Source organism: Bicyclus anynana, chromosome 7 (genome assembly GCF_947172395.1).
Source record: "Bicyclus anynana chromosome 7, ilBicAnyn1.1, whole genome shotgun sequence".
Lineage (NCBI taxonomy): Eukaryota > Metazoa > Arthropoda > Insecta > Lepidoptera > Nymphalidae > Bicyclus > Bicyclus anynana.
Window position 1 is genome coordinate 11,851,767 of NC_069089.1, and position 24,870 is coordinate 11,876,636.

Consider the following 24,870-nt stretch of genomic DNA (forward strand, 5'->3'; position numbering starts at 1 on the left):
ACTTGTAATGATCTGCATTTAGCTTAATGTTCTGCGAAATTGACTATTTACAACATTATACTTAACTCGACTTTGTGGAGTTAAACTGGCCTTATGTACAAATTATTTATATGCATTCATTATATATACGTAAAGATTTTGTTAACTAACTTTATATTTGACAAAAATACAGTCTTAAAGTAAATTTATCAAGCGTCAGTATTTTATGCTAGATGTTTCATGTATTTTTGGTTACCCTGGCAACATGATGCATAATTTTATGAGTGTAGGTTCAATAGAAAAGGCGAGAGATGCAATAATAATAGTTTTCGATAACGTTTGTTTTTAAACATGGACGTCTTTTTATTAACATTCATACAATTCATAAAAGTTATAGTACCTAATAGTTTCTCAGCGTGTGGGCCTAAAAATTAACATGACCAAGACGAAGATCGCTTGATTAATGCACATGTACCGCTCCACCCAGTTATTGTTGAGGACGAAATTGTAGACGAATATAATATATACCTAAGACACACAGTCCAGTTAGGTAGGTCCAATTTCTAGAAAGAGGTGAATCGCCGAATCCAGCAGGGCAGCATTCGGGAAACTCCGTAACATCTTTGCTTCCGAAATTACTCAGTGCTTAAAGACGAAAGTCTTCGATCAGTGCGTTTTGCTAGGGATGACCTACGGATCCGAGACTTGGTCGCTGACTATGGGCCTTATAAGAAGACTCAGTCACTCAGCGGGCGATGGAGAGCTGAAGTGGCAATGGGCAGGCCACTTAGTCGAAGAGCCGTTTGGGTCCCAAGGTGCTGGAATGGCGACCTAGCACCGGAAAGCGCATTGTAAGTCAACCCCCACTAGGTGGACCGAGGATATGAAGCGGGTTGCAGGGAGCCGCTGGATGCTGGCGGTTCGAAACAGTTGTGCTTGGAGGTCCATGCAAGAGGCCTATGTCCAGCAGTGGACGTCTATCGGCTGATAAAGTAAGGTAAGGTTAATAGTACCTAGTAGTAATATCTAGTACTGTACTCCAGTAATATCTAGTAAATGTAATATGTAATAATAATACAATATTTTCATATTTTCTCATCCATAGTAGCGTACCTACTAATACGAGTATCAGCCACAAGCAAATAGGAAATCGAAATAATCTTGCATCTCGTGACGTTCCCGTATTAAAATTCTGCGAGCAATATTACTCTACTCACATAAACCACAACTGTAATAGTGTTTAATACTAGGTAAACTACATTGATATCATTTGAAATTCTTTGAGTCAAAATTTTACTTACATACACTGTTATGAAATAACATACGACATAAATTTACCGTGAATAATTCTATAATGAAATATTTCCGTCAAACCTGTATTAGTTTGCATTCCAATATGCTGTGAAAGCGACTACAAATTCGCATAGTCTTTTACAGAACTTAATAAACGCCAAAGCATTCGAAGTAGTGCAATATTTAGTTGAAATGAATTCTATTTCCGAAATTTGCTTAAACAATATTTCGCCGTGGAATTTCTCTTGAACTCCAAAATATTATTTAAGCGAAAAACATGAGATATAATAAGCTAGCTCCGTATGTCGCATACCAACAGCGCTATGGTCTGAGCAACAAGTGAAATCATTGTCTCTTATGAACTTCAAGCGATTTCAAAGTTTTCTTTATTTATTTATCAGCTTATTTTAATTTTTTAAGCTCGGTTTGTTTTTTAAAATCAACACCGAGAAGTATTTGTCTATTGAATTTTAATTTGCAAACGCGTTTCGTTTTCGAATTCTTGTGCATTGGTTCTAATGCATCGGACTTTTAGCAGATAAAACATTGGATGTTGCTTCCATTTTGATAATATTCAATGACCTATCTATATCGTAATAAATATTATGACCGTTTAATCGTGCTGCTTATTTTCGTTATCAACCTATATTCGGCTCACTGCTGAGCTCGAGTCTCCTCTCAGAATGAGAGTGGTTAGGCCAAAATCCACCACGCTGGCCCAATGCGGATTGGCAGACTTCACACACACAGAGAATTATGAAAATTCTCAGGTATGTAGTTTTCACTTCGATGTTTTCCTTCACCGTTTGAGACACGTGATATTTAATTTCTTAAAATGCACACAACTGAAAAGTTGGGTGCATGTCTCGGCCCAGATTTGAACCTATTCCGGAATCGGAGGTAGGTAAAAATTGTCTCTTGTACTTAACATAAATGAGAAATGTGGAGAGCACGTACCGTCTACTATATCGCATTAATAAATATCATCACCAGGCGATACCGCACGGTGGGAGCATTAGCTCACGAAGTTTTAGCTCTACATACTTGGAGGCCATTGGATAATCTTCCACCTTCGCACAGGAAGTAAAAATAAAAGAAATTGCTCACCTTGCTAACGGCGAATACTTGCACAGACATAATCAAGTAGCCAAGATAATCCACCAACAGCTTGCCCTTCAATATGGCCTTATCGATTTTGAGATGCCTTACTATAGGTACGACCCAGTGTCAGTTCTTGAAAATAGCAGTGCATTGCTCTACTGGGACCGAACGATTATCACTGACAGGTATATTGTAGCCAATAGACCTGATATAGTGCTAGTCGATCGGTCAGTGCGTCGTGCAATAATTGTTGATATTACAGTTCCACATGACGATAATCTGGTTAAAGCCGAAAAGGAAAAAGTATCAAAATACTTGGACCTTGCTCACGAGATTACCGCCATGTGGAATGTTGAGTCAACTATTATTGTTCCGATAGTTGCTTCAGTCAATGGTCTTATAGCGAAAAGCTTCGATCAACACCTTAAGAAGCTTTCGCTTAACTGTTGGATCAAGAGTCGGATACAAAAGGCAGTGATTGTTGAGACGGCGCGTATTGTTAGGAGGTTCCTCACTCTGGAGCTGGAGCTCTTGAGTGCCCAAGCAACCGGCGGTCAGGCCGCCGGTTGCTTGGGCACTCAAATGTCCCGCAGCGGGAGGGTGATTTTTTTTATAAATTTTTAATAATGTTTTGTATTTTATACTTATATTGTTAAAAATTTTAAAAAAAAGAAGTAATAAATAAAAGAAATTGTAATGATTTTGACTATTGTAAATAATAATGTATGATTGTAAATGATCAATTATTGTATAGTTTATTGTCTGCTCTTCTCAGCAGAACCTGCCTTCGGAACTGGCGGAAGAGTATTTAAAAAAGTGAATTGACTATCACAACCTTCAATTTGTTAGTTTGGTTAAATCCATCAAATTATACATTACAACTTGGGCACTTAGAAATGTCGTAGAACATTTTCCCGTCGTCTCCACATTACCTATGGCATGCCAGAGTATGATGCTCTTGGGAACGATGCATTGCGATTATTTCTCCGTTTAGAATTTGCGGTCGTTAAGGCGGACATGTCTGCACGACTCGCGGTGCACATAATGATAAATTGTTTTTTAAAACTTTCATACATGTTGTACATCCCGTTTTAAATTTCATTTAGGTATTCAACAGTTTTATTTGTTTTAAAATTTTAAAACGTATTTACCTGTTATTTCTTAACCCTTTCTATATAACAATAGATAAAAGAACATATATGATTGTATGCTTTCATCCACTTGTTTTAACAAAAATCCATACTTCCATACTTTAAGTTATAAAATGCCGAAGTGAGTTTTTGTTTGTTACGCTTTCACGTATTAATCAACTAGCGGACGCCCGCGACTTTGTCCGCGTGTAAATAGTTTTTCACAAATCCCTCGGGAACCATGGATTTTTCGGGATTTAAAGTAGCCTATGTGTTAATCCAGGCTATAATATATCTTAATACCAAATTTCAGCTAATTTGATTTAGTAGTCGAGGCGTGAAAGAGTAACAAACATTTATATCACCAAAATCATCAGTTTTCGCAAATCTCGGGAAACCCTGGATTTTTTCGGAATAAAAAGTAGCCTATGTGTTAATCCAGAGTAAATTCTATTTCCATTCCAAATTTCAGCCAAATCGCTTCAGTAGTAGCAGCGTTAAAGAGTAACAAACATCCAAACAAACATATATCCGAACATCCATACTAACTTTTGCGTTTATAATAATAGTAGGATTAGCCGATTTTAAACATATTTTCAGTAGTGGAAGCTTCAAATCAAATCAAATCAAATCAAATCAAATCAAAAATCATTTATTTCAAGTAGGCTCAGTTTACAAGCACTTTTGACACTTCAGATTTGTAAAGATTCTACCACCATTATAACCAGCTGTGGACTTAAAGATTCTGTTTGTTACAGAAAGCTTATAACTTATTGGTTGCTTGCGTAACTGTGGGTTCGCTTGTTATACTATTTATAAGCCAGAAACATAGTCTATGTTTACGGGAACGGGAACAATACGTGTAAAACTGAGCGGCATAAACACTAGTCCTACTAATATTATACACGAAAGTTTGTATGGATGTTTGGATGTATGTTTGGATGTTTGTTACTCTTTAACGCCGCTACTACTGAAGCGACTTGGCTGAAATTTGGAATGAAATAGATTTAACTCTGGTTTAACACATAGGCTACTTTAAATCCCAAAAACATCTATGGTTTCCCGAGATTTGCGAAAACTGATGATTTTGATGATATGAATGTTTGTTACTCTTTCACGCCTCGACCACTGAACCAAATTACCTGAAATTTTGTATTGAGATATATTATAGACTAGATTAACACATAGGCTACTTTTTATCCCTGAAAAATCCATGGTTCCCGAGGGATTCGTGAGAAACTAAATTCCACACGGACGAAGTCACGGACGTCCGCTTGTAATAACATAAGTGCGATAGGATTAGCGCATTATTGAACTAGTCCTAGAAGTCCTTACTTCAATATGAAGTAATTAGAAATTGATCAGTCCCACAAGTGTTACAATGGGCCCTGAACTGTGGAGCCGTAATTGGTACTCCAGCTGACTATCGCTTACAATTTGCGCTCTTTAGATTCAATTGATCGTTTCACGTCAAACTATTTTGAAAAGGTTTTCTCTAATACTGGTTTTTTATAAAATATTTGCTTAATGACTGATTATATCAGTAATATTTATAAACGTGAAAGTTTCTGTGCAATGTGTATGTTTTTTACTCCTTTAAAATGCAACTTACTACATTAATTTAGATAAAACTAGCGGACGCGCTGAATTTAGTTTTTCACAAATCCCTCGGGAACCATGGATTTTTCAGGGATCAAAAGTAGTCTATGTGTCAATCCATACTATAATATATCTCAATACCAAATTTCTCCAACTTTTCAGTTATTAAGTGCATTTTAAGACATTAAATATCACGTGTCGCAAACGGTGAAGGAAAACATCGTGAGGAAACCTGCATACCAAAGAATTTTCTTAATTCTCTGCGTGTGTATAGTCTGCCAATCCACATTGGGCAAGCGTGACGGACTAATTGGCCTAACACCTCTCATTCTAAGAGAAGACAGTATAGCAGTGAGCCGAATATGGGTTGATAACGTTATAAATACTCCGAATTTGCAGTAAAAAGTATTTAAATAAATACCACTCGATCGATAACTGTACATTATTAGTGTTTGCCTAATTATTTTCAGTAAAACATTATCATTAATATAATAATAGCCTATCTCCGTTTCACTTAACCTAAATGGCGACCTCATTGCAAACTGTGTTATCATATTGTAATATTCAACACAAATAATATTTCAGGAATGAAATGTGTAATACTTCGTAAAGAGGGATGAAAGTGGCTAATTGTGCAGCTTTTACAAATTGTTCAGTATTACGACTATCACAATAGCCGAGTCTAGAGCTATAGAAATCCGTAATTGGTGCTCGAACTCGCTATCGCTTACAATTTGAGCTCTTTAGATTCAATTTCCTCGCTTTATACTGTGTAATTGTGCTTGGGTTTTGTCTAATACTATAATAGTCGGCGTGGATCTTCGCTTTCTGGCATTGTCGCGTGCCGCGGTTTGCACTTTTTTTTTTATTCTTTACAAGTTAGCCCTTGACTACAATCTCTCCTGATAGTAAGTGATGATGCAATCTAAGATAGAATTGGGATAACTTGTTAGGAGGAGGATGAAATACACACCCCTTTCGGTTTCTGCACGACGTCGTACCGGAACGCTAAATCTCTTGGCGGTACGTTTGATTAAAAGGTACGGTGGCTTAGTTGGTACAGAAAATGACTAACGATAGAAATCAAACTCAGTGCGTAGATGACACATATTATATTTGGATAGAAGCAGGCGTTACTATGCGGAAGTTCATCATGATTATTTTGTCGGACCTGGGTGACGTCGTCGCATGCGTTCGTCGACTTTTCGCGGATGATAGCAAAATAAATAAATCATTATATAAACATATTTTATTGTTTGAAATCATATATTGTAATAATTTTCATTCATGTTAATTTAATTTTGAAATTAGAGAATTTTCCGATACAGTGTACCGGGTTTTAATTGGCCCTAACAATATGGCCGTAGGGCTTAATTTGATGGAACGGTTTACGCGCGGTCGACTAGCGCATTTCGAATTTCGAACATGTCAGAGTTCCGTACACTCTGTAAACATGTACTCTCGCTATTTGATGCCTTGACTGGCTTGTATAAATACTAGCTGAGGTCGCGCGGTTTCACTTGCGTGGTTTCCGTTCCCGTAAGAATACAGGGATAAAATATAATAATAATAATAATAAATGGGCTATCTAACACTGAAAGAGTTTTTCAAATCGGACCGGTAGTTCCTGCGATTAGCGCGTTCAAACAAACAAACAAACTCTTCAGCTTTATAAAATTAGTTTAGATTCGAATTTCGAACATGTCATGTAAACATGTACTCTCGCTATTTGACGCCTTGACTAGCTTATATAAATACTAGCTGAGGTCGCGCGGTATCACCCGCGTGGTGCCCGTTCCCGTAAAAATACAGGGATAAAATATAGCCCAAAGCCTGCCTCGATAAATGGGCTATCTAATACTAAAAGAATTTTACAAATCGAACCAGTAGTTTCTGAGATTAGCGCGATCAAACAAACAAACTCTACAGCTTTATAATATTAGTATAGACTCGAATTTCGAACATGTCCTCTCGCTATTTGATACCTTGACTGGCTTATATATATATAAATATTAGCTGAAGTCGCGTGGTAATTTCTGCCTGTAAGGCAGAAATTACCACGCTTGCACGCAGAGTCTTGGCTGGCATAAACGAATATGATGAGATCTTAAAGCGTTAACTATTTGGTTTTTAGAGTCAAACGAATCCTTGCAGGGCCACCAGTTTTTGGTTACGATTTTTTTAATTTAGCTGGATAGCATGTACAGTTGTGAACATTTTCATAATTACGATATTTTAAAACTTTTTATATTTAAGTTACCTTATTTTTGTCATCCCTTCATTATGCATGAACAAGGTTTTAAAGTTTATCTTCTTAATGTAAGTTATCGTTTTTTTTTTAAAGTGCAATTTGAATTATTTTTAGGTCCTTTGAAAATAGATTATTTGTTACTTTTTCTATCAAACAGCGACATTTTTATGTAATGATTGCAATTTGAAATTTGGCGTAAGGTAATTTTGATCCGGAAACCCCCATGCTTATGGAAGACGCTGGCACCCGCTAGTTCTAAATGGAGGTAGGTATTCTGACCTGTTTAATTATGTAGGTAGGTAGGCCTTTGTTTATCTGTCAAGTCACCCGAGTGACATCACAGAGGACCGTTCTCAAGGAATCAAACAAAAGTTAATAAATTATTAAAAGTCAAACATCGGATACTTACTCACCTTTAGTTTGAGCAATGAAGGCGACATTTGAAATTGTCCTAAGACCTTAGCACTACCTGAGTTAAAGCTTCTTTACATCAAACGGCATAACAAATTCATACATAATGTATAGACGGCTTAATGGAGCTGGCATGAGGTCAGGCCGACTTGGCATTAAGAGCTTTCGGTGAGACTAGGGGTGGGGGAGGGACCAAAGTGAATATTATAACAGGATAATAATAATATTCCTTGTTTTCCAGCTGCTAAATAAACAGTTGCGGCTCCGTCGCCGCTTTACTGGTAAAGGCTTAGTGTACAACTGAGATTCTCAACTCGAAGAGAGTCCAATTGTTTGGGAATAAATAGCCTATGAGGAAACAATAAGTTATCATTTTATTATAATACAAAAAATAATCAGTTTGATTTCTGAGATTAGCACTGTGGAACTTTTAAATAAGTATATCTTTTTAAACTTTGTATTTTTTTTATAATTTTTATTTTTGTGTTTGTTTGTGCGACCTTAAACGACCTTAAACTAAAACTTTATTAAAACAATTGATTATTCATTGCATAATTTATTTATTAATTTACTAGCGGACGCCGCGACTTCGTCCGCGTGGAATTCAGTTTTTTCACAAATCCCGCGGAATACATGAATTTTTCCGGGATCAAGAATAGCCAGTGTTTTAATCCAGAGTAAAATATATTTTCATTCCATATATCACCCAAGTCTCTTCAGTAGCCCCAGCGTAAAGGAGGAACAAACATACACACTCACACACACCCACACCAACTTTCGACTTTATAAAGTGTGATATCCAGTAGAAGCTGATTACAAGCTGCCTAAAGTTGTACGCTGGTGTAACTCCCATCCCGCCAATATTACCTACACAGTATAAGGAAACCTTACCCTATATGTCAATAATATTGCCAATAGTATAGACAGTGTACAGGTTCCCTTAGATGGCGCTTAAAGTATTGTGTTTTATGTTAAAGTCATCAGTTTTTGTAAAAATAATCCAATTATTCAGTTATTTATGATGCTTTTATTTCCAGTTTCTATAGACATTTTGTAAATGCTTACATCCACGCTGATAAAGTCGCAGGTATGCCGTTATATAAAAGGAGATGAAAAGTACATTTTCATACATACAAAAATTAATTTACCGGCTTTAGCATCTGAATGAACTTAAGATCCTTTCGTCGGGAGGCGCATTTACATAAGTTGTTACGAAATCCTCGGTTACCGTGGCAGTACACTGTCGCTAATTGTTCCCTTATTATGTAACTTTATGTAATGGTATTTTGTGTTTATATATTAATCCGACTATTATAAATTTGAATTTATTTATGTTTGTGTATCTACTAGATGTTAATGATGACCTAGATGACTAGATGACAATACTGAGTTCCTTAATGATAAAGATGCTTGGAGGTCGTTAGATCAGCTTCCACCTTCACACAGGAAGTAAAACTCTAAGAAAAATGGTAATGTTGTCATCAATTGTAAATTACAATGTAGTATGATTTTTTTTAAAAAAGAGCAACTGTTGAGTTTCTTGCCGGTTTTTTCTCAGCAGAACCTGCCCTTTCGAACCGGTGGTAGAATCTTTAAAAATAGTCAACTGACGTGTCAAAAGTGCTTGTAAACTGAGCCTACTTGAAATAAATGGTTTTTGATTTGATTACTGACTGACGGCTATCGGATGAACAAATGTGTAGCACCACTAACAACTAACTCTGGTCTACGAATATTTACTAAGAATTTCTCGAAAGAAAGAAAACCCCAAGACTTGAACCCCTACCTTACCTTACCTTATCAGCCGATAGACGTTCACTGTTGGACAAAGTCCTTTTGCGTGGACCTCCTAGCAGCTTCGCGACTCGCAGAGCTATATCAGTGACTTAAGTTCGCCTTCGGATCTCCTCATTCCTGATTCGATCACGCAGATAAACTCCAAACATAGCTCGCTCCATCGCCCACTGATTGACTTTGTGCATTCTAAAGAAAGACTCGAACCTAGTACTTTGTAAACGATGAAGTACGAGTATCAGTCGTCAATAAACTAATGTGAATTGGCATTTAATAAGTAAGTTAAATTAACTTCCAAGTCAATATACTTACCAATATTATAAATTAGAAATTAAGTCTATTTGTTACGCTTTCATGCCTGAACGTATTTAGATGAATTTTGGTGCAGCGATAAATATCATAGCAGATCATAAGATTATCTATACTAATATTATAAAAAGGTAAATTTTGTGGCATATTGTAGATGTATAATCTCTGGATCTACTGAACCGATTTTGAAAATTCTTTTACCACTTGAAATCCTCGTTGTTTGTGACATACGCTACATTTTGTCCCTGAACCGATTTTGAAAATGTATTACTAGAAAGTCACGTTATTTATGAGTGTCACTGGCTATATTTTATCCCCGTAATCACACGGGATCGGAAACTGTGTGGGTATATGCTACTGTCATCGATGTAAATGTAACAATTTTTTTAACATAAAACTAACATATTGAGATTATTAAATCCAGATGGTTGTTTGTTTCAAATTAATATTAAATACTTTTCTATTAGGCAATGTTATAAAACTAATCTTTGACTCACAAAGACCTTTCCTCCTAATTTTGTTTAAGCTTTCTTTTTTGGGTTACAAAAGAAAAGTTGTAATTAGACGACGAACTTTGTTACTATAGTATGCGCATTATCATCTGAGTCGTCCGGTCATAAAAGTCAAAAAAGATAGGAATGTGCAGCGCGCCTACCTGCGCACCCTAATTATCGATAAACGGCTACCTGCGCACGTGCTAATGATGAGTCAATAATGATTTGGACGATTCTGATTGGTCGGTTTCTAATGTAATTGCATTGCGTATTTTTTTTGCTATAAATGTGTTTACTGCAATTAAATAAATACATTCATGTGTTACTCGTTGCGCACTATGGATACTAATATATAATAAATTTGGCAGAAGACGAAGATTCTGATGATGAAGACTCAGATGAAGATTAATTTTATTTAGTTAATAATTATATAATATGAAATATGTATTATATTAAATCAAATATTGTTAATTTTTTTAATTTTGTGAACAAGATACGATAATAAACTTTACTTATCGATAATATGTCTTTCATTGTTACACCCTTCACTAGACGGCTCCATAAGACCCATAAGTGCAAGCGAGATAGATATAGAGAAATGATTTATGGCCCTAAGACTCAGTTGTTAATGCTATTAGTATACAGAATCTTGATTGAGTAACTTTGTCATAATAAATTATTTAATATAGGCACTTATTACTTTAGTAGTTACCTCATTGGTTATTTAAAATTACATACCTAATTATTAACCCCGACACAAAATGAGGGGTGTTAAAGTTTGTCGTGTATATCTGTCTGTCAGTCTGTCTGTCAGTCTGTCTGTGGCACCATAGCTCCCGAACGGATGAAGCGATTTCAATTTAGTTTTTTTTTATTAATTGAGTCAGTTTATGTACTTACAGACTAAACCTGAACAATTACTGAGCTGATTATTATTAGTAGAAACACTATACAATTTTTAATTGACTCGGAATAAGATTCTAACCCAAGATTACTCTGTTGTAACTGAAAAAAAAGTCGTCATAAGAACTTTCCTAATCCATTAGCTGGCAACCCAATATATTGTTATATTTAATATATATATATATATATATATATATATATATATATATATATATATAATTATGATATCTGATGTGGCTGTACTTACCTGCTAGAACAACATAGAAATATAGACAAAAATAAACTAGAAGTTTGTTGTTTGATTACACAAAACCTAAAAACAGAGAAGTCTATCCGATTAAGGCATTACACAAAAGCTGGTTAGCGAATAAAAATTTAATTTAGCTTTAGACTTTTGAAATAACTGTTGCAACAATTTTAATCTCGGTGTATAGTTTAACGCGGTATCTTCCAAGTGAATGCACCAGTTAAGTACCAATTATCAAGCTCCCTTTGTAAAGAAACTTCATTGTATACTCCAAAATAGGGTTGTCGACATTTCTTTTTCGTAATCGAAATATTGAAATTTTATACAATAACTAGTTGACCGTTGTTGTTCTAATATAGATCAATTTCGATATAAACCGCATTTCATTTAAAAAGCCAGAATACAATTACACTGAACAAATAGGCAATTTGAAGTGACTATTTGAATACAAAATTACCTACATCGTTTTTTACAACTTTTGACTGTTTCTAGAGATTTATCCTAGATTTCGTTATTTTGAAACCACTCATGTTTAGCAAAAAAAAAAACATATTATACTCGATCAAACCATTCCCGAGTTTTAGCCCAACTATTAAATATCTAACTAAATGTTAGCTTGTAACATTTTATCTACATAATTGTAAAAAAATAATTTATTTAAAATATTAAACCTATTTATTCATAATGATGAGCTTTTGTCACTAGCCTGACTTGTATTAACAGATAATAGATTTTTTCCATAAAGTGACACAATCTCATAATAATTTAGAATTAAAATGTAAAGTATTACAAACATGTTTGTATCTATTTATACATTATAATTATAATTATAATGTAGGTACTGTACTGTATTGTACACTCGAATATCACTTTTTTATTGACTATTTCTATTGGTTTTAAGGCATGTATTGCTATACTGGTATTTCTATATTGCGATTTTATTTTCTTTTAGTATAGGTTAGAAAATGAGAGAATCTTAAAACCTGCAATATAATATACTTAGAGCATTTTCATTTGAAGCAACCCTAACCATAAAAAGGAGTCGCCTTGCGTATTTCTTAAACTTACGTACACATGAGCTTAACTTATAACAATGTCGTCTATAAAGTACAAAGGGAATTTACAATACAGAGTAAATACAATTATTTGGATACAAGGACGTAGTACGTATATAGGCCTCAGGATGGCCCTAAGTAAACCGCCTTTTGAGCAACAACAGCCACAAAGTACTGTATGAAGAAACCGCTGGTGGACCGGACGATTTCGCCGAGAGGCCAGACAAATATTCATATTTAATTCTACTCTGCCTTTGAACTTGCCTATTAGCAAACAGACCTTTAGAGGACCAATTTTGTATAAGATTAAAACTTTGCAATGTGAATATTTTATGCTTTCGAAGAATTTTCTGTTTTATGTTGTTAATATAACCTTTTGTTGTTTGTGTTTACAATTTTTGGTTAACTTACCATGTTGTGTAATGCCACAATATTATAGCAAGTTTATTTTTTTTCTCGGAACACAAATAACTTAGCTGTCTAGCGGTACAAGAATTTTCAAAATCCGTTCAGTAGATCCAGAGATTTCCCCTTAAACACCGCGAACTTTACCTCTTTAATTATATTAATCTATATTTATATCTATACTAATATATAAAACGTTGAAGAGTTTGTTTGTTTGTTTGATTAAACGCGGTAATCTCAGAAAATACTAGTCCGATTTGAAAAATTATTTCAGTGTTAGATATCCCATTTATCGAGGAAGGCTATATATTATCCCCGTTTTCCTAAGGGAACGGGAACCATGTGGGTAAAACCACGCGGCGTCAGCTAGTATATAGATGTAGCTAAGACGTATTTCAACCAAAGCCTCTTCTTTGCAACCTATCGATTTAAGATAGATTGTAGGAAATCATATTGTGCGCTTTTAATGCAAATATCTTCATCTCGACATTCTGATTATCTGATAGCTTTCCTCCTTTCCTGTTTAATACCTGAATAGTTACAATTTCAAACTCTCAACTTGTAGCTATCTAGAAGTTTTAGGCCGAAAGTAAAGAAGAAAATTGTCAAGTCACATCTTCAAAATAATATGAAGTTTTTAGTCATTCTTTATATAAGTGTGTGAATATAGATATCTAAAGCAAAATCTAAAAAATCAAAAGCTGGGTTGTGTAACGCTAGATCTGCTTTTTAGGTTTCTTGAAAATAGTTCGATATTCCATTATAATACAGAGATTATTATTCGAGGGGATATAGCGGGAGGGTAAAAGCCTGCGCCCGCACTAAGCGGATGAAATACAAAATACATTTTCGAACGCCAGCAAGCGCGCTACAACATTCATTATTAAAATTTTAAAACTAATTCTGTACTCAACATCCATCCCGGCGACACATTAACTTGTAACCCTTCGTGTTAATCTAAATATCCTATTCTGTTTGTGAGTGTAAATTTGAGCAAAAACACAGTCTGCGGTCAGTCGTACCCCGTACAGGGTAAGGACACTACATTAAATAATTAACAATACATATATTTTATTCCGTTTTTAATTTTTCATTCCGAGTTGGGTCGCTCGAAATGTGGTCTCCGTTTTGCGTGTTTCGTATTCTGTATCATATCATGCATAAGGTCACTTTACTGAAATATTGTTGGTTGTTATTTACATAAGAAATAGGAAAATTTGATTGTACCTATAGGTAAATACCATTAGGGTCTTCAACTCGAGCTTTCAAAAACTCATTTTGAAAATTAGTAGGTAAAATTTTCATTTGGTACCTTTTTGACAATAGACTTTCTGATTAAAATGTTTTTTTTTATAGTGAAGTAAAGGATACTGTTTCTAAAATTCTTTAATTTAGAGTCACGTTGACGCATTTACTGCGATAATGTGTTGTAGTCTCTAAATTACCTCTCAAAGGACAGGGCAAGCTTGTACCTTACAAAGGGACGTTAATAAGGTATGAAATTAATTATTTATTGTAAAAATAAGTACACATCCAATGGTACATTTATTAATGTTCACACATTTCACCTTAATATTAATAAATTTTGTAATCGAAAATGGGTGTTTCGCCTGTCCATTCCATGTAACTAATGTGCAGAATTAAATACTGAACATTTCAACAATTTTGACAGTTGACATCTTTGAAATGAACAAGAAATAGATTATTATTATCGCAATAACCGTGATTCTTCATCGCTAAATTCTTAAGGGGGTTGTTTGGACATAATTTAATTACGTCAGGTTTGATAAGCAGCGAATGGATATGCCTCAAATATTATATTCGTTAATAGTAATTAACGAATGCCCTTTTCACTTCCATTATTTGAATGCCGGAAATAAATGAAATCTGTCTAAGATATTTCTCGGTTTAATTGTTCATTTGATAATGTTTATGTAAGAGAATTTACTCGTTATAATTTGAAGTTGTTTGTTTGTTTGACTACACATCAATTTGTTTTGATGTTTCTGATTTATTAAAATAATTTACCTCAAAGCAACATCTACTAAGCGATAAAGCTGTCTTTGTTTTTTGTATTATGTTAGCTAATAAAAACGGGGTTAAAGAAAACCTATTTTATATAAAAGAATATTAAGACCTAACCTAACTTTTAAGGTATTGAATTTTGAATATTCTTCAAAAACAAGTAATTATTATACTTTATTATACCGTCAATACACGCACTTGAAAACTATGGACTAAGGATATATAGAATTTTCAATTCAATAAAAACAAACAAACGATTTTTTTTCTAATCCGACTAACAATAATTAAGTGTTAAGCGTGTTTAAAAACACACCTATTAGCTTTATTTATTCTTTAGAAGGTTCTCTATTTATTTTCTATATATAGTGATATAGATACCACCGTAATTTTCCGTCCAACTTCATAATTTGCACCTAAAGGGGAGAGAACGAACGAACTACGTAATTGGTTTTTATGAATTCAACACTCAGGGTACAGTAACCCGACGTCACACCTGCATTTGTTGAACTTTGTGAATCTACGATGCTCATCTGAGCAAGACGGTCCCGTTGCGATTACTACGTACGTTGTTCTAAGGCTTAGGACACACTTGTACGTGCATCGGTGCACCATCTAACAAACAAAATCACTTCTCGACATTTGTGCTAATCTTTTAAACAACGCAATGGATTTTAATACGGTTTTACATTAGATCCGCATGGACCATACATTAATTAGTTAATTCAGGATGTAATCTATATCCATTTCAAATTTCAGACTAATCCACTCAGTAGTTTTTGCGTGAAAAAGTAACAAACATCCATACAAACTTTCGCGTTTACGAGTATAATATTGTCAGTGTGATTTTAATTTTTAATTTATTTTAATTAAAGCTGTAAAAGCTTTATCGTCATCATTTTTACGTCTATGGAATCCTCTTCTGGCTTCTCAACATTGCGGAGCCTTTGGTATCGCTGCTAAATAGCTCTAAAACTATTAATAAATTGGCTGAACTTTACAAATTACTGTGCAGAAACGACCACCTGAACCTCAATAATAACAAAAAATGTCCTTTGCGGTTTGTGTTCAAATAATGTTCCCTAGTATGGATATAGTACTAAAAGAGGTTAACCATCTTGGTTTTAAATGAGGTTAAACATTGTAGAGGTTTATTAAAAAAATATGTATATCAAAACTTTAAAAAAGCTAACAGTTTAAGTTTTTTTATTAACAATTGTAGGCAAAATAGAAAACACTCAAATTTTTAGACGCCCCGTAAAACATTTATACAAGCATTCTCATCAACACCGTCAGTGTTATACTTCTAAACTTTTACCAGTTTACGCCTGAAAGTTAAGTTAAAAAGTGTTGAGTGCTTTTTAATTAGCGTTATTCTTTTCTCCCTCTATTCCATCTAATACAATTAGGTAAAGTAATAAATATGAATAAAAAAAACGCTACACTTAATACACTAATCAGATTTAAAGTAGATTTAGAATTTTTAAACTACAAAAATGTATAATTAGGAAATTTAGATTGTAGTAATTAACAATTCTAAATCGTATTTAAGACATGTATAAATACGTTCAGCTTCCAGTCCCGCTTGGATTTTTATCACTAGCATTAACATCTGATAATAATAGTTGGGTAGTCGAATTTACTTGTTATGCCTCATGTATCATCAATATCATCATCATAATTAACAGCAGATGGACGTCCACTGCTGGACAGGCCTCTTTTATAGACTTGCATAGATATCCAGTGGCTCCCTGCAACCCGCTTGATGTCCTCGGTCCACCTAGTGGAGGCCTATAAAATAATTATGATATAAAAATTTAACTGAGTTTAGCGATAATGTGCACTAAGTCTTATTAATATACACATACACCATGGAAGTGCATGTTGCAACAAAACAGGTAAATACTCAATACAAAAAGTGCATTTCATTGCCTATCCATACGCGGCGGCAGCAAAGCGTAAATGCCATGGTCACACATCGTGACGGCGAGATCACTGCGAGTTTTTCATCGATTTATGCCTTATTATAACAATTTATGCGATGTTATTACCATATGAGTATGTATAATACGTGTGTTGTGTAGGTAGTATGAATTGTCGCGTTGTTTTCTGCATGAGCGAGGGTTTGATATAAAATCTGCCCGTGTGTGAGTCACGCCATGTGGTAGGGTTCCGTAGTTTCTTGTTGTCATTGGGAGCTTTCTTATTTGAATGAACAAGCGGTCTAATGACTAATTGTTTAACTAGGTTGTGTGTTGTAAGACTGTAAGTCATAAGAATATAAACCCCAGAAGCCTTTGACCAGAAGAATTGGTTTAAGATATCTGTGAACTTTTTCCTGGACTTTAGATTTGGGTTGGAATATGTAAATTAATTCAAAATTAATAGAGTGAATATTATTAAGCTTTTCTTCTTTTTAATTATTTAAAGTTAGCTCTTGACTACAAACTCACCTGATGGTAAATGATGATGCAATCTAAGATGAAAGCGGGCTAACTTGTTAAGAGGAGGACGAAAATCCACACTAAGAACGCTAAATCGCTTGGTGGTACGTCTTTGTCGGTAGGGCGATAATAAGCCATGGCCGAAGCCTCCCACCAGCTAAACCTAGATCAATTAAGAAAACCTCAATCGGCCCAGCCGGGGTTCAAACCCAGGACCTCCGTCTTGTAAATCCACCTCGCATACTATTGCGCCACGGAGGCCTTCAAGAATACTCGGTAATTTTCTATAATTATTTTTAGTCCTGAGTTGGGATATTCAATAACATCTGATAGTGATCGTCATGCAGTCAGCATCTCCCTACCCTCTAAGCCGATATTAAGGGTTAATTAACTAGTTTGAATGTTTCTGACTGTATTACAGCTTAAATATTCTAATCTTCGTTCGTGAACAGATCTGGTTGTTACAACACAAAATCAAGATTTTAGCGCAATTGCCGTTTTCATCCTTTAATTGTATGAAATGTTTTAAGCTCAATAAATGAGTTTTGAATTTTGATATTGAAGCAGCACCCACCACGTGTTCATTATCTTCATTTGCAAATGTAAAATTGGACGTCAGCCGCTGGCTTCTTTTAAGAAGTTCCAGAAAGCATTCCAGCACCTTGGGACCTAAATGCCCATCTACGTCCAAGCGGTTTGGCTTCTTCACGTTTCCAATCTCCTATTTTAGAGGAGGAATGCTTGACCTTGTTGTAGATGTTAAAATAGGTTCATAATGTTGATTATTTAAAAATCTATACTAATATTATAAAGCTGAAGAGTTTGTTTGTTTGATGTTTGATTGAACGCGCTAATCTCAGGAACTACTGGTCCGATTTGAAAAATTCTTTCAGTGTTATCGAGGAAGGCTATATATATTATACCCGTATTCCCACGGGAACAGAAACCACGCGGGTGAAACCGCGCGGTGTCAGCTAGTTGTTTATAAAGCAAGTATGTTGAGGCAGAATATTAAAGCACGGTCGATTTACTGCAGTCACGGGATACCTACAAGCCTGTTTATTGTTTTAATTCCTTCGTCCGTTATTTTGCATTTTTTCGATGCGCCGCTCAGCGCGAGTTTTTCGCCAGATTATGTTTATTTTATAACTGATAAAACAACAGCTCGCTGTACATTAAAATGTTTTGGTAATAAACTGGCAAGGTATTTTGTAGCACGCTCTGCATATTTGTAAACAAAAAAGTTTTGTAAATAATCATTTATTAATTAATAACTAACGGATACGCCTGAAATTGTGTTTGTTACAAAAACCGGCGGAAACCATGGAGTTTCCCCGGTTAAGTGTGTCTTATTCTATCTAGGTTATCATCTTTCTTCGTTCAAAATTTTGACATATAAGTTCAGTAGTTGTGACGTGAAAGTATAACAAACATACAGGCAAACTTTCACCTTTATAATAATGGTCTGATGTTTCAGTAGGCAGTAACCTACAAAAAGGCTTACTGATGACATAAGCAAGTCGCAGTGTTTCCTGTTCCCATAGGAATATGGGCCTATAGTCTTTCTCAATAAATGGGCTATCTAACACTGAAAGAATTTTACAAATCGGACCAGTAGTTCCTGAGATCAGCGCGTTCAATCAAATAAAACAAACTCTTCAGCTTTATAGTATTAGTGCAGATGAGAACAAATAAACTATTTTAAAAACTATTGAAATAATTAATTTTATGCATATCCACTTGTTCAAATCTTCTTTAAGTTTTGCATTCAGCATTTTATTAAGGTCGTCACTTCCCACCGCCCAATGTTAAGGTCAAGTTATGTAATGGCCGGCGTAGACGGCTTGGCGGCGCGAGCGCGGGTTCAACGACCGGGGCCTGCGCAGGCGGGCTCTAACTTTGAACCAAAGTATTCGCATACCTGGCCACTTAATCTATCCATACATATTACATGTATTGTATCTACAAAACCTGTGCCTCTGTTTAATGTTCTAGACAACGTTCTATTTTGTATCTGCCATTCAAAATTGTGTCTTAAGTTTATAGACGAATAGTTGAATTTTCTAGAACTGTTTTTTTCAGTGATGTGTTATTAGTTCTCTCGGTCTTACATTCCTATACTATTATTGACGGAGATTTAGAGATTTTACATCTATTTTGATGTGCTTATGAAGTTTTAAAATTCACCTTAGCGCTTAAGTCAATGTGTAGGTTGGTAGGTACCAACTACTAATAAGTACTAATGTTGTATAGAGGTAAAGTTTGTGTTGTTGCAGGGAGTAATCACTGGATCTACTGACCCGATTTTGAAAATTCATTTACCACCTTACCACGATATTTGTTAATGTCAGGCTATATTATAACCGAGTATATAAACCCGGTGGGTGTTGGCTAGTATTGAATAAAGTAGGTAAATACCTACATGCATTTATTATTTTAATTTAAGATATTTGAAACTATTTACTAAATAAAATCAGCTAAGACTGTAAAACTTCTTTTATTCTTTTTTAAATTAAGGACGAGTTAAAGACTGTAGCGTTTAGGCAAATGCATTGAAATTTTACGAAATCGTTAAGTCATTAAGCTGGCTAAAGTCTTTTTTCTTCGAGAACATCTTCGAGATCCGTCTTTATTGGCATGGTTAGAATGATAATAGAGTCTAGAATAATAGATAATTGAGTCTAGAATGCTGATGTCTACTACCTACAACTAGCATTAAAATGGGTGAATAGACATTTTCTAATTCCAAACATAATACACATTACATACACGTCATATTAATAAATTAAATCTTAGGAATACTTGCTAACTATTAAAGATTTTAATTTAATTAATATATTTTATAGTGATTTGTATGACATAAAACATGGATTGGTAACTACCTACAACTTGAATATTAAGTTAGAAGTATGACCGATTATTAGCAATCGACAAACGAAGTTTCAAATATCTTTATTTATCTTCATTACCAGTATTTTTTGCTACAACAAAGACTAACATATCATACATAATATACCATTCGCCTCTATCCCGTTTCTGATAAGAGCTCATAAGCTTATTAGAAACCGAAACACTAATTTCATAAAGGAAACTTTAGACAAGGGGATCAACCTCTCGAAACACGTGTCAGTTCACCACAGCCCGTAATTACCTTACCTTGTACTGATGACAAGAATTAATTAACACTATCGAAAGCAGACGCCCCACTGGTAACACTGACACCTAGCACTTACTCGTACCTACACGCCGTTTGTGTAATCAATAGGAATTTCCAAATGTTGCCACTGGCATGATAATATTATTGCCGTCTCATTATTACATGTGTGTGAGATGCCGAAGCTTACCTTAATACAATTCTGACGTGTGTTACCTCGACTAGGCTCGACTTTTTCCGGGGATAAAAGCAAAGAGATAAATCATATATCTACCTATTCATTCAAATGAATTTATCGTAAAAATTTAGGTTAGAAAACTTGTACTAGATACTAGAATGTGTCATGGATGTAAATTAAGTGTTTCTTTTTCATATTATTCAAGACGTGTACGATCTCAAGAAACCTCTTAGAAACTTTTTAGGTGATTTAAAGACTAATTATTAAATACTCTTCAAGAAGAAAGTGATTGAACGTGTGGAAGACTTTTGTGGTATAAAACATTTCTGAATATCAACTTATCTGTTAATTATTGAAACTCCATTAGTTAAGGTAACAATGAAAAGACTCATTGTCACAAAAATTAGAACTTAGTTGATATCTTGAAATATCACTAATTTTTTATTATATTAGAGCGCTGTATTAAACTTACCATACCTATTCATGTATAGCAGGGATTACAAAATAACTTAATTAAATAAAAATGGCTTAATTTTGCTCTACTTGAAAATAAATTATAAGTAGGTAGTCCTAAAATTTCGTAATACGTAATGGAAGTACGTAATAAGCCGCACAAGTTCTTAGGGACTTTGAATATAAATAACCGTGGAATTCCATATTTTCTTGTAGTTTTTCATATTTGATCCTTGTGTTTTCATCTGCTTTTACTAACGAGATGTGCGTAATCTGCGTCTTTAGAACCAAAGAGGTCCTACTGCTGTAAACATACGAATGCTAAATGTGTCATTTGTCACAAATAATTGGGATAACTCTTACCAAATTTTCTTTCATCATCATCATTAACAACCCATATTTGGCTCACCGTTGAGCACGAGTCGCCTCTCAGAATGAGGGGTTCGGCCTTAGTCCACCACGCTGGCCTGTGGCAGACTTCACACGCATAGAGAAACCTCTAACCGACGCCCTTCGAAGCGAAGGCAGAAGTCATATCCTTTAGACTATCACGTCTCAAATTATTATTATTGGTTTTAATTAACCGACTTCAAAAAAAAGGAGGAGGTTTCTCAATTCGACCGTAAATATTTTTTAACTAAACTGTTGCCTAAGTTGCCTGTTAACTAAACCAAGTTGCCTTAATACTTACGATGTATGTGGGTCTATGTGGGTGAAATTTTTGTGGATCAAAATTAATTTCGTATACTTCCTTGCGTATCTTTGTGTCAACGCAAGAATAATATTTGAAGTCTCAGTAGCTTCAGTTGGGGTTACACTCAAACCAGGGAGGACATGGCTTTGATTCTCGCTGTATGTACTATTGTTGTATTATTTCAGGGAACATAAATTATTATTATTATTATGGCCACATAAAAAAATATAACAACTACTTTAAAATATTTATTTCCAAGATCTTTAAGAGGATTAATAGTTTAAAGTAGTTGTCAATTCACATTTTTCGATTGATTTCGTGTAAATTCAAATATTTTTGTATGACTCGATCACGATAAGCAACACAGGTTTTGTACCCAGTGCGAGCTCCAGTCCCCACATTATTTAATTATAACCTAACACAGTTATATTGTTGTACATATTATCATAATGTGGAGACAAAAAAAATTACGACTTTTCGATTATCAATATCGATTTTTTTAAATTAGGTAAAACCTGGGCCTGTAGCCATACAGCACGTCAAATCTCGTTCTACAAACTCTAACGCTTCGAAAATTTAAAAAGTATAGGAATGACATTCACTATCGATAGGTCACGTGATCAAGTTGTCTACTGGATCGGTGAATACATTTTATTAGATTTCGAAGCGTTAGCGCTTGTAGATAGAGCATTGACGTGCCAAATGGCTAGGGCTCTGGTTATACTAGGTCTATTATTTATTGCTCAATTATGCTTTTACGTATGCTTATCTTCAAAGTAAATACAAAAGAGATGAAAAAAATGTTTAAATTAAGTCTGCAAGTTTCTCAGGTATTTTCTTTTGCAATATTTTTTCATTAGGTTGGTACTAAGCGCGACGGGTTGTCTGAGAAAACTACTCCTTGTGTTTTTACTGTAAAAGTAAATAGTGCGCGACGTTAAAAGGCGCTTAATGCCCCTAAGCGTATACAATGAGCTTATACCGGATGCCTCTTGTGATGTCCTCTAACGAGTCCGATCTTCAAGATCAATACAATTTTCTTCTCGTTATAAGGCTACTGAAATAATCCTTCCCAACTTTTCATTATTTTCGCTTAGTGAAATACCTATATGAATAAAAAAGTTGCCATGTCTATTTATTTCAAACTCTACATAGTAAACGAGATAATCAACATTAAAAGCAACAACTTTATGAAGCTTAGTAACTAACTCGTAATTAATTGTGTAATGAAAATATGAATCAGGTATATGGAGTGCATTAATTTTATAACGAAGCAGTGTTTGTAGCTAATTTAATCAAACATTAAAGTTATAGTCATGAAAAGTTAGTGTGGCCGGCCGAGCGGTCATGCACCGGCGGCGCGATGTTTGTTGCAGAGAAGCGAAGCGAGGCTCTCGCAGATGCAGAGCGCGGAGGCTGAGCGAGCGCGGCGCAAGCGCCCAGGTGAGTCAGGTAGGCCCGCCCCTACGCCCTCCGCGCGCCTCGCGCACCTGCCTCGCCGCTCAGTCCACTGCCACACGCCGGCCTGGCGACTTGTGCTCCGTGCACGCCGCCACTTTCTCCACACTCTCGCGAGCCCTGCGCGTCGTTTCTCGCTTCTCCCGATCGCTCAGTTTCCCGCTCCCTACCGCGATCCGACCCTTCCCGTACCCGTCTCGACTCGCCGCGAAACTTTTCCCGAGTTCCCGCGCTATTCAAACTTGTACCGGTCTCTTTCGGGCTTTTGACTACCGGTAGACGGTATCGAGGTGTCGGCGGCGCGCGTGGCCGTCGAGAGCTCGAGGGTCGGCCGTGGATGCGGTCGTGAGAGACGTGTCAGAGGCCTCGAGGAGGCCGTCGGCACGCTGTTCCCGCCGCAGCTTGGGTGCGTGTCCTACGCGACGCCGTGTGCCTGCTGCCCGCCGCTGTTCCTGCAGCACCCGCTCCCACTGCCGCTGCCCCTCCCGCTGCCCCTCGCCTACCCGCTCCAAACCCTTGACCCCCAAATCGCTAAACACCAGCGTCTGCTGCTCTCTAACATGGTAAGTCTGCTCAATGTTTCCCGCCAGTCGACACTCGACACAAGTTCCCGCGAATAGAAAATACGGCGCTCGGAAAGTTCGCATCTGATAGCAACTCTCTCACAACAATCTCCAACTGAAGCACGGAGATAGCATCAACGTTTTCATAAGGTAACTTCGCACTTTTGCCAAAAGTCCAACAGAAGGTCTGGTCAATAACTCAACTCAACTCAAGAACTTAGCACCACTGAAATGCTTCAAGTCGTCAATCTTCGAAAATTTCCGGAAGTTAAATCTTCGAGCATACATTCTTATAAGAAAGTTCTTACTTGTTATTTTTGTTCATCGTAAAGTTTTCAATACAATAGAAAAAAAACTACAAAATATAAAATGTATGTCAGTCAATTATTACCTATTTATTTACCGATTAAATATGTAAAAGACCGTAAGATTGATTTTCGTAAAATAGGTATAAAATTTTACGCTAAGTAAAAATGACACGTGCTTACGATAGTATTTCAAAAAAAAATATTTCTAACAAGTCCGTAGTGTCAATGCAAACTTAAACGCAACTTGAATGCAATCGGGAAGTTAAGAGGCGATCGAACAATGCGGACCAAGTCGATAACTGAATCAACTTTTGTTTATAATTCGAGGCAGATTCTTATCGTGTTTCCGATGAGCCGACTGGCCGCCCCAGCCATGAAAGCAAACGGCGATGACAGAAGTTTCACTCAAAATGGAAGTCGCATCAAACTTTTCTCATTAAGACCTTCCGTCAAAGGTAGTGTGTTTACGTTATTTTAATACCTGCTTATTGCCCGCAAAACTAATTTACGATAAACCTCAGCGTCGACTTTCTTTTTGTTGTTTTACGTAATTCAAATACAGCTAAGTACAAGACAAGTTTAAGTAGGTAATATTTCTTATACACTCATAATTCATACACATAGC

At 35.6% G+C, this 24,870-nt stretch overlaps 1 protein-coding gene across 6 annotated transcripts in view; it reads left to right on the forward strand.

Moving 5' to 3' along the window:
- LOC112055597 (polypyrimidine tract-binding protein 2) overlaps positions 1 to 24,870 on the forward strand; it is a 594,474-nt gene that overhangs the window by 304,240 nt on the left and 265,364 nt on the right. For 2 of the 6 annotated variants that reach the window (XM_052882553.1, XM_052882555.1), the window contains exon 1: positions 23,412 to 23,937. The exons of the other annotated variants lie outside the window; for them this stretch is intronic. In XM_052882553.1, the coding sequence (XP_052738513.1) occupies positions 23,935 to 23,937 (3 nt within the window). In that variant the 5' untranslated portion in view covers positions 23,412 to 23,934. Of the gene's footprint in view, positions 1 to 23,411; positions 23,938 to 24,870 lie in introns of those variants that run through there. 6 annotated transcript variants of the gene reach the window in all.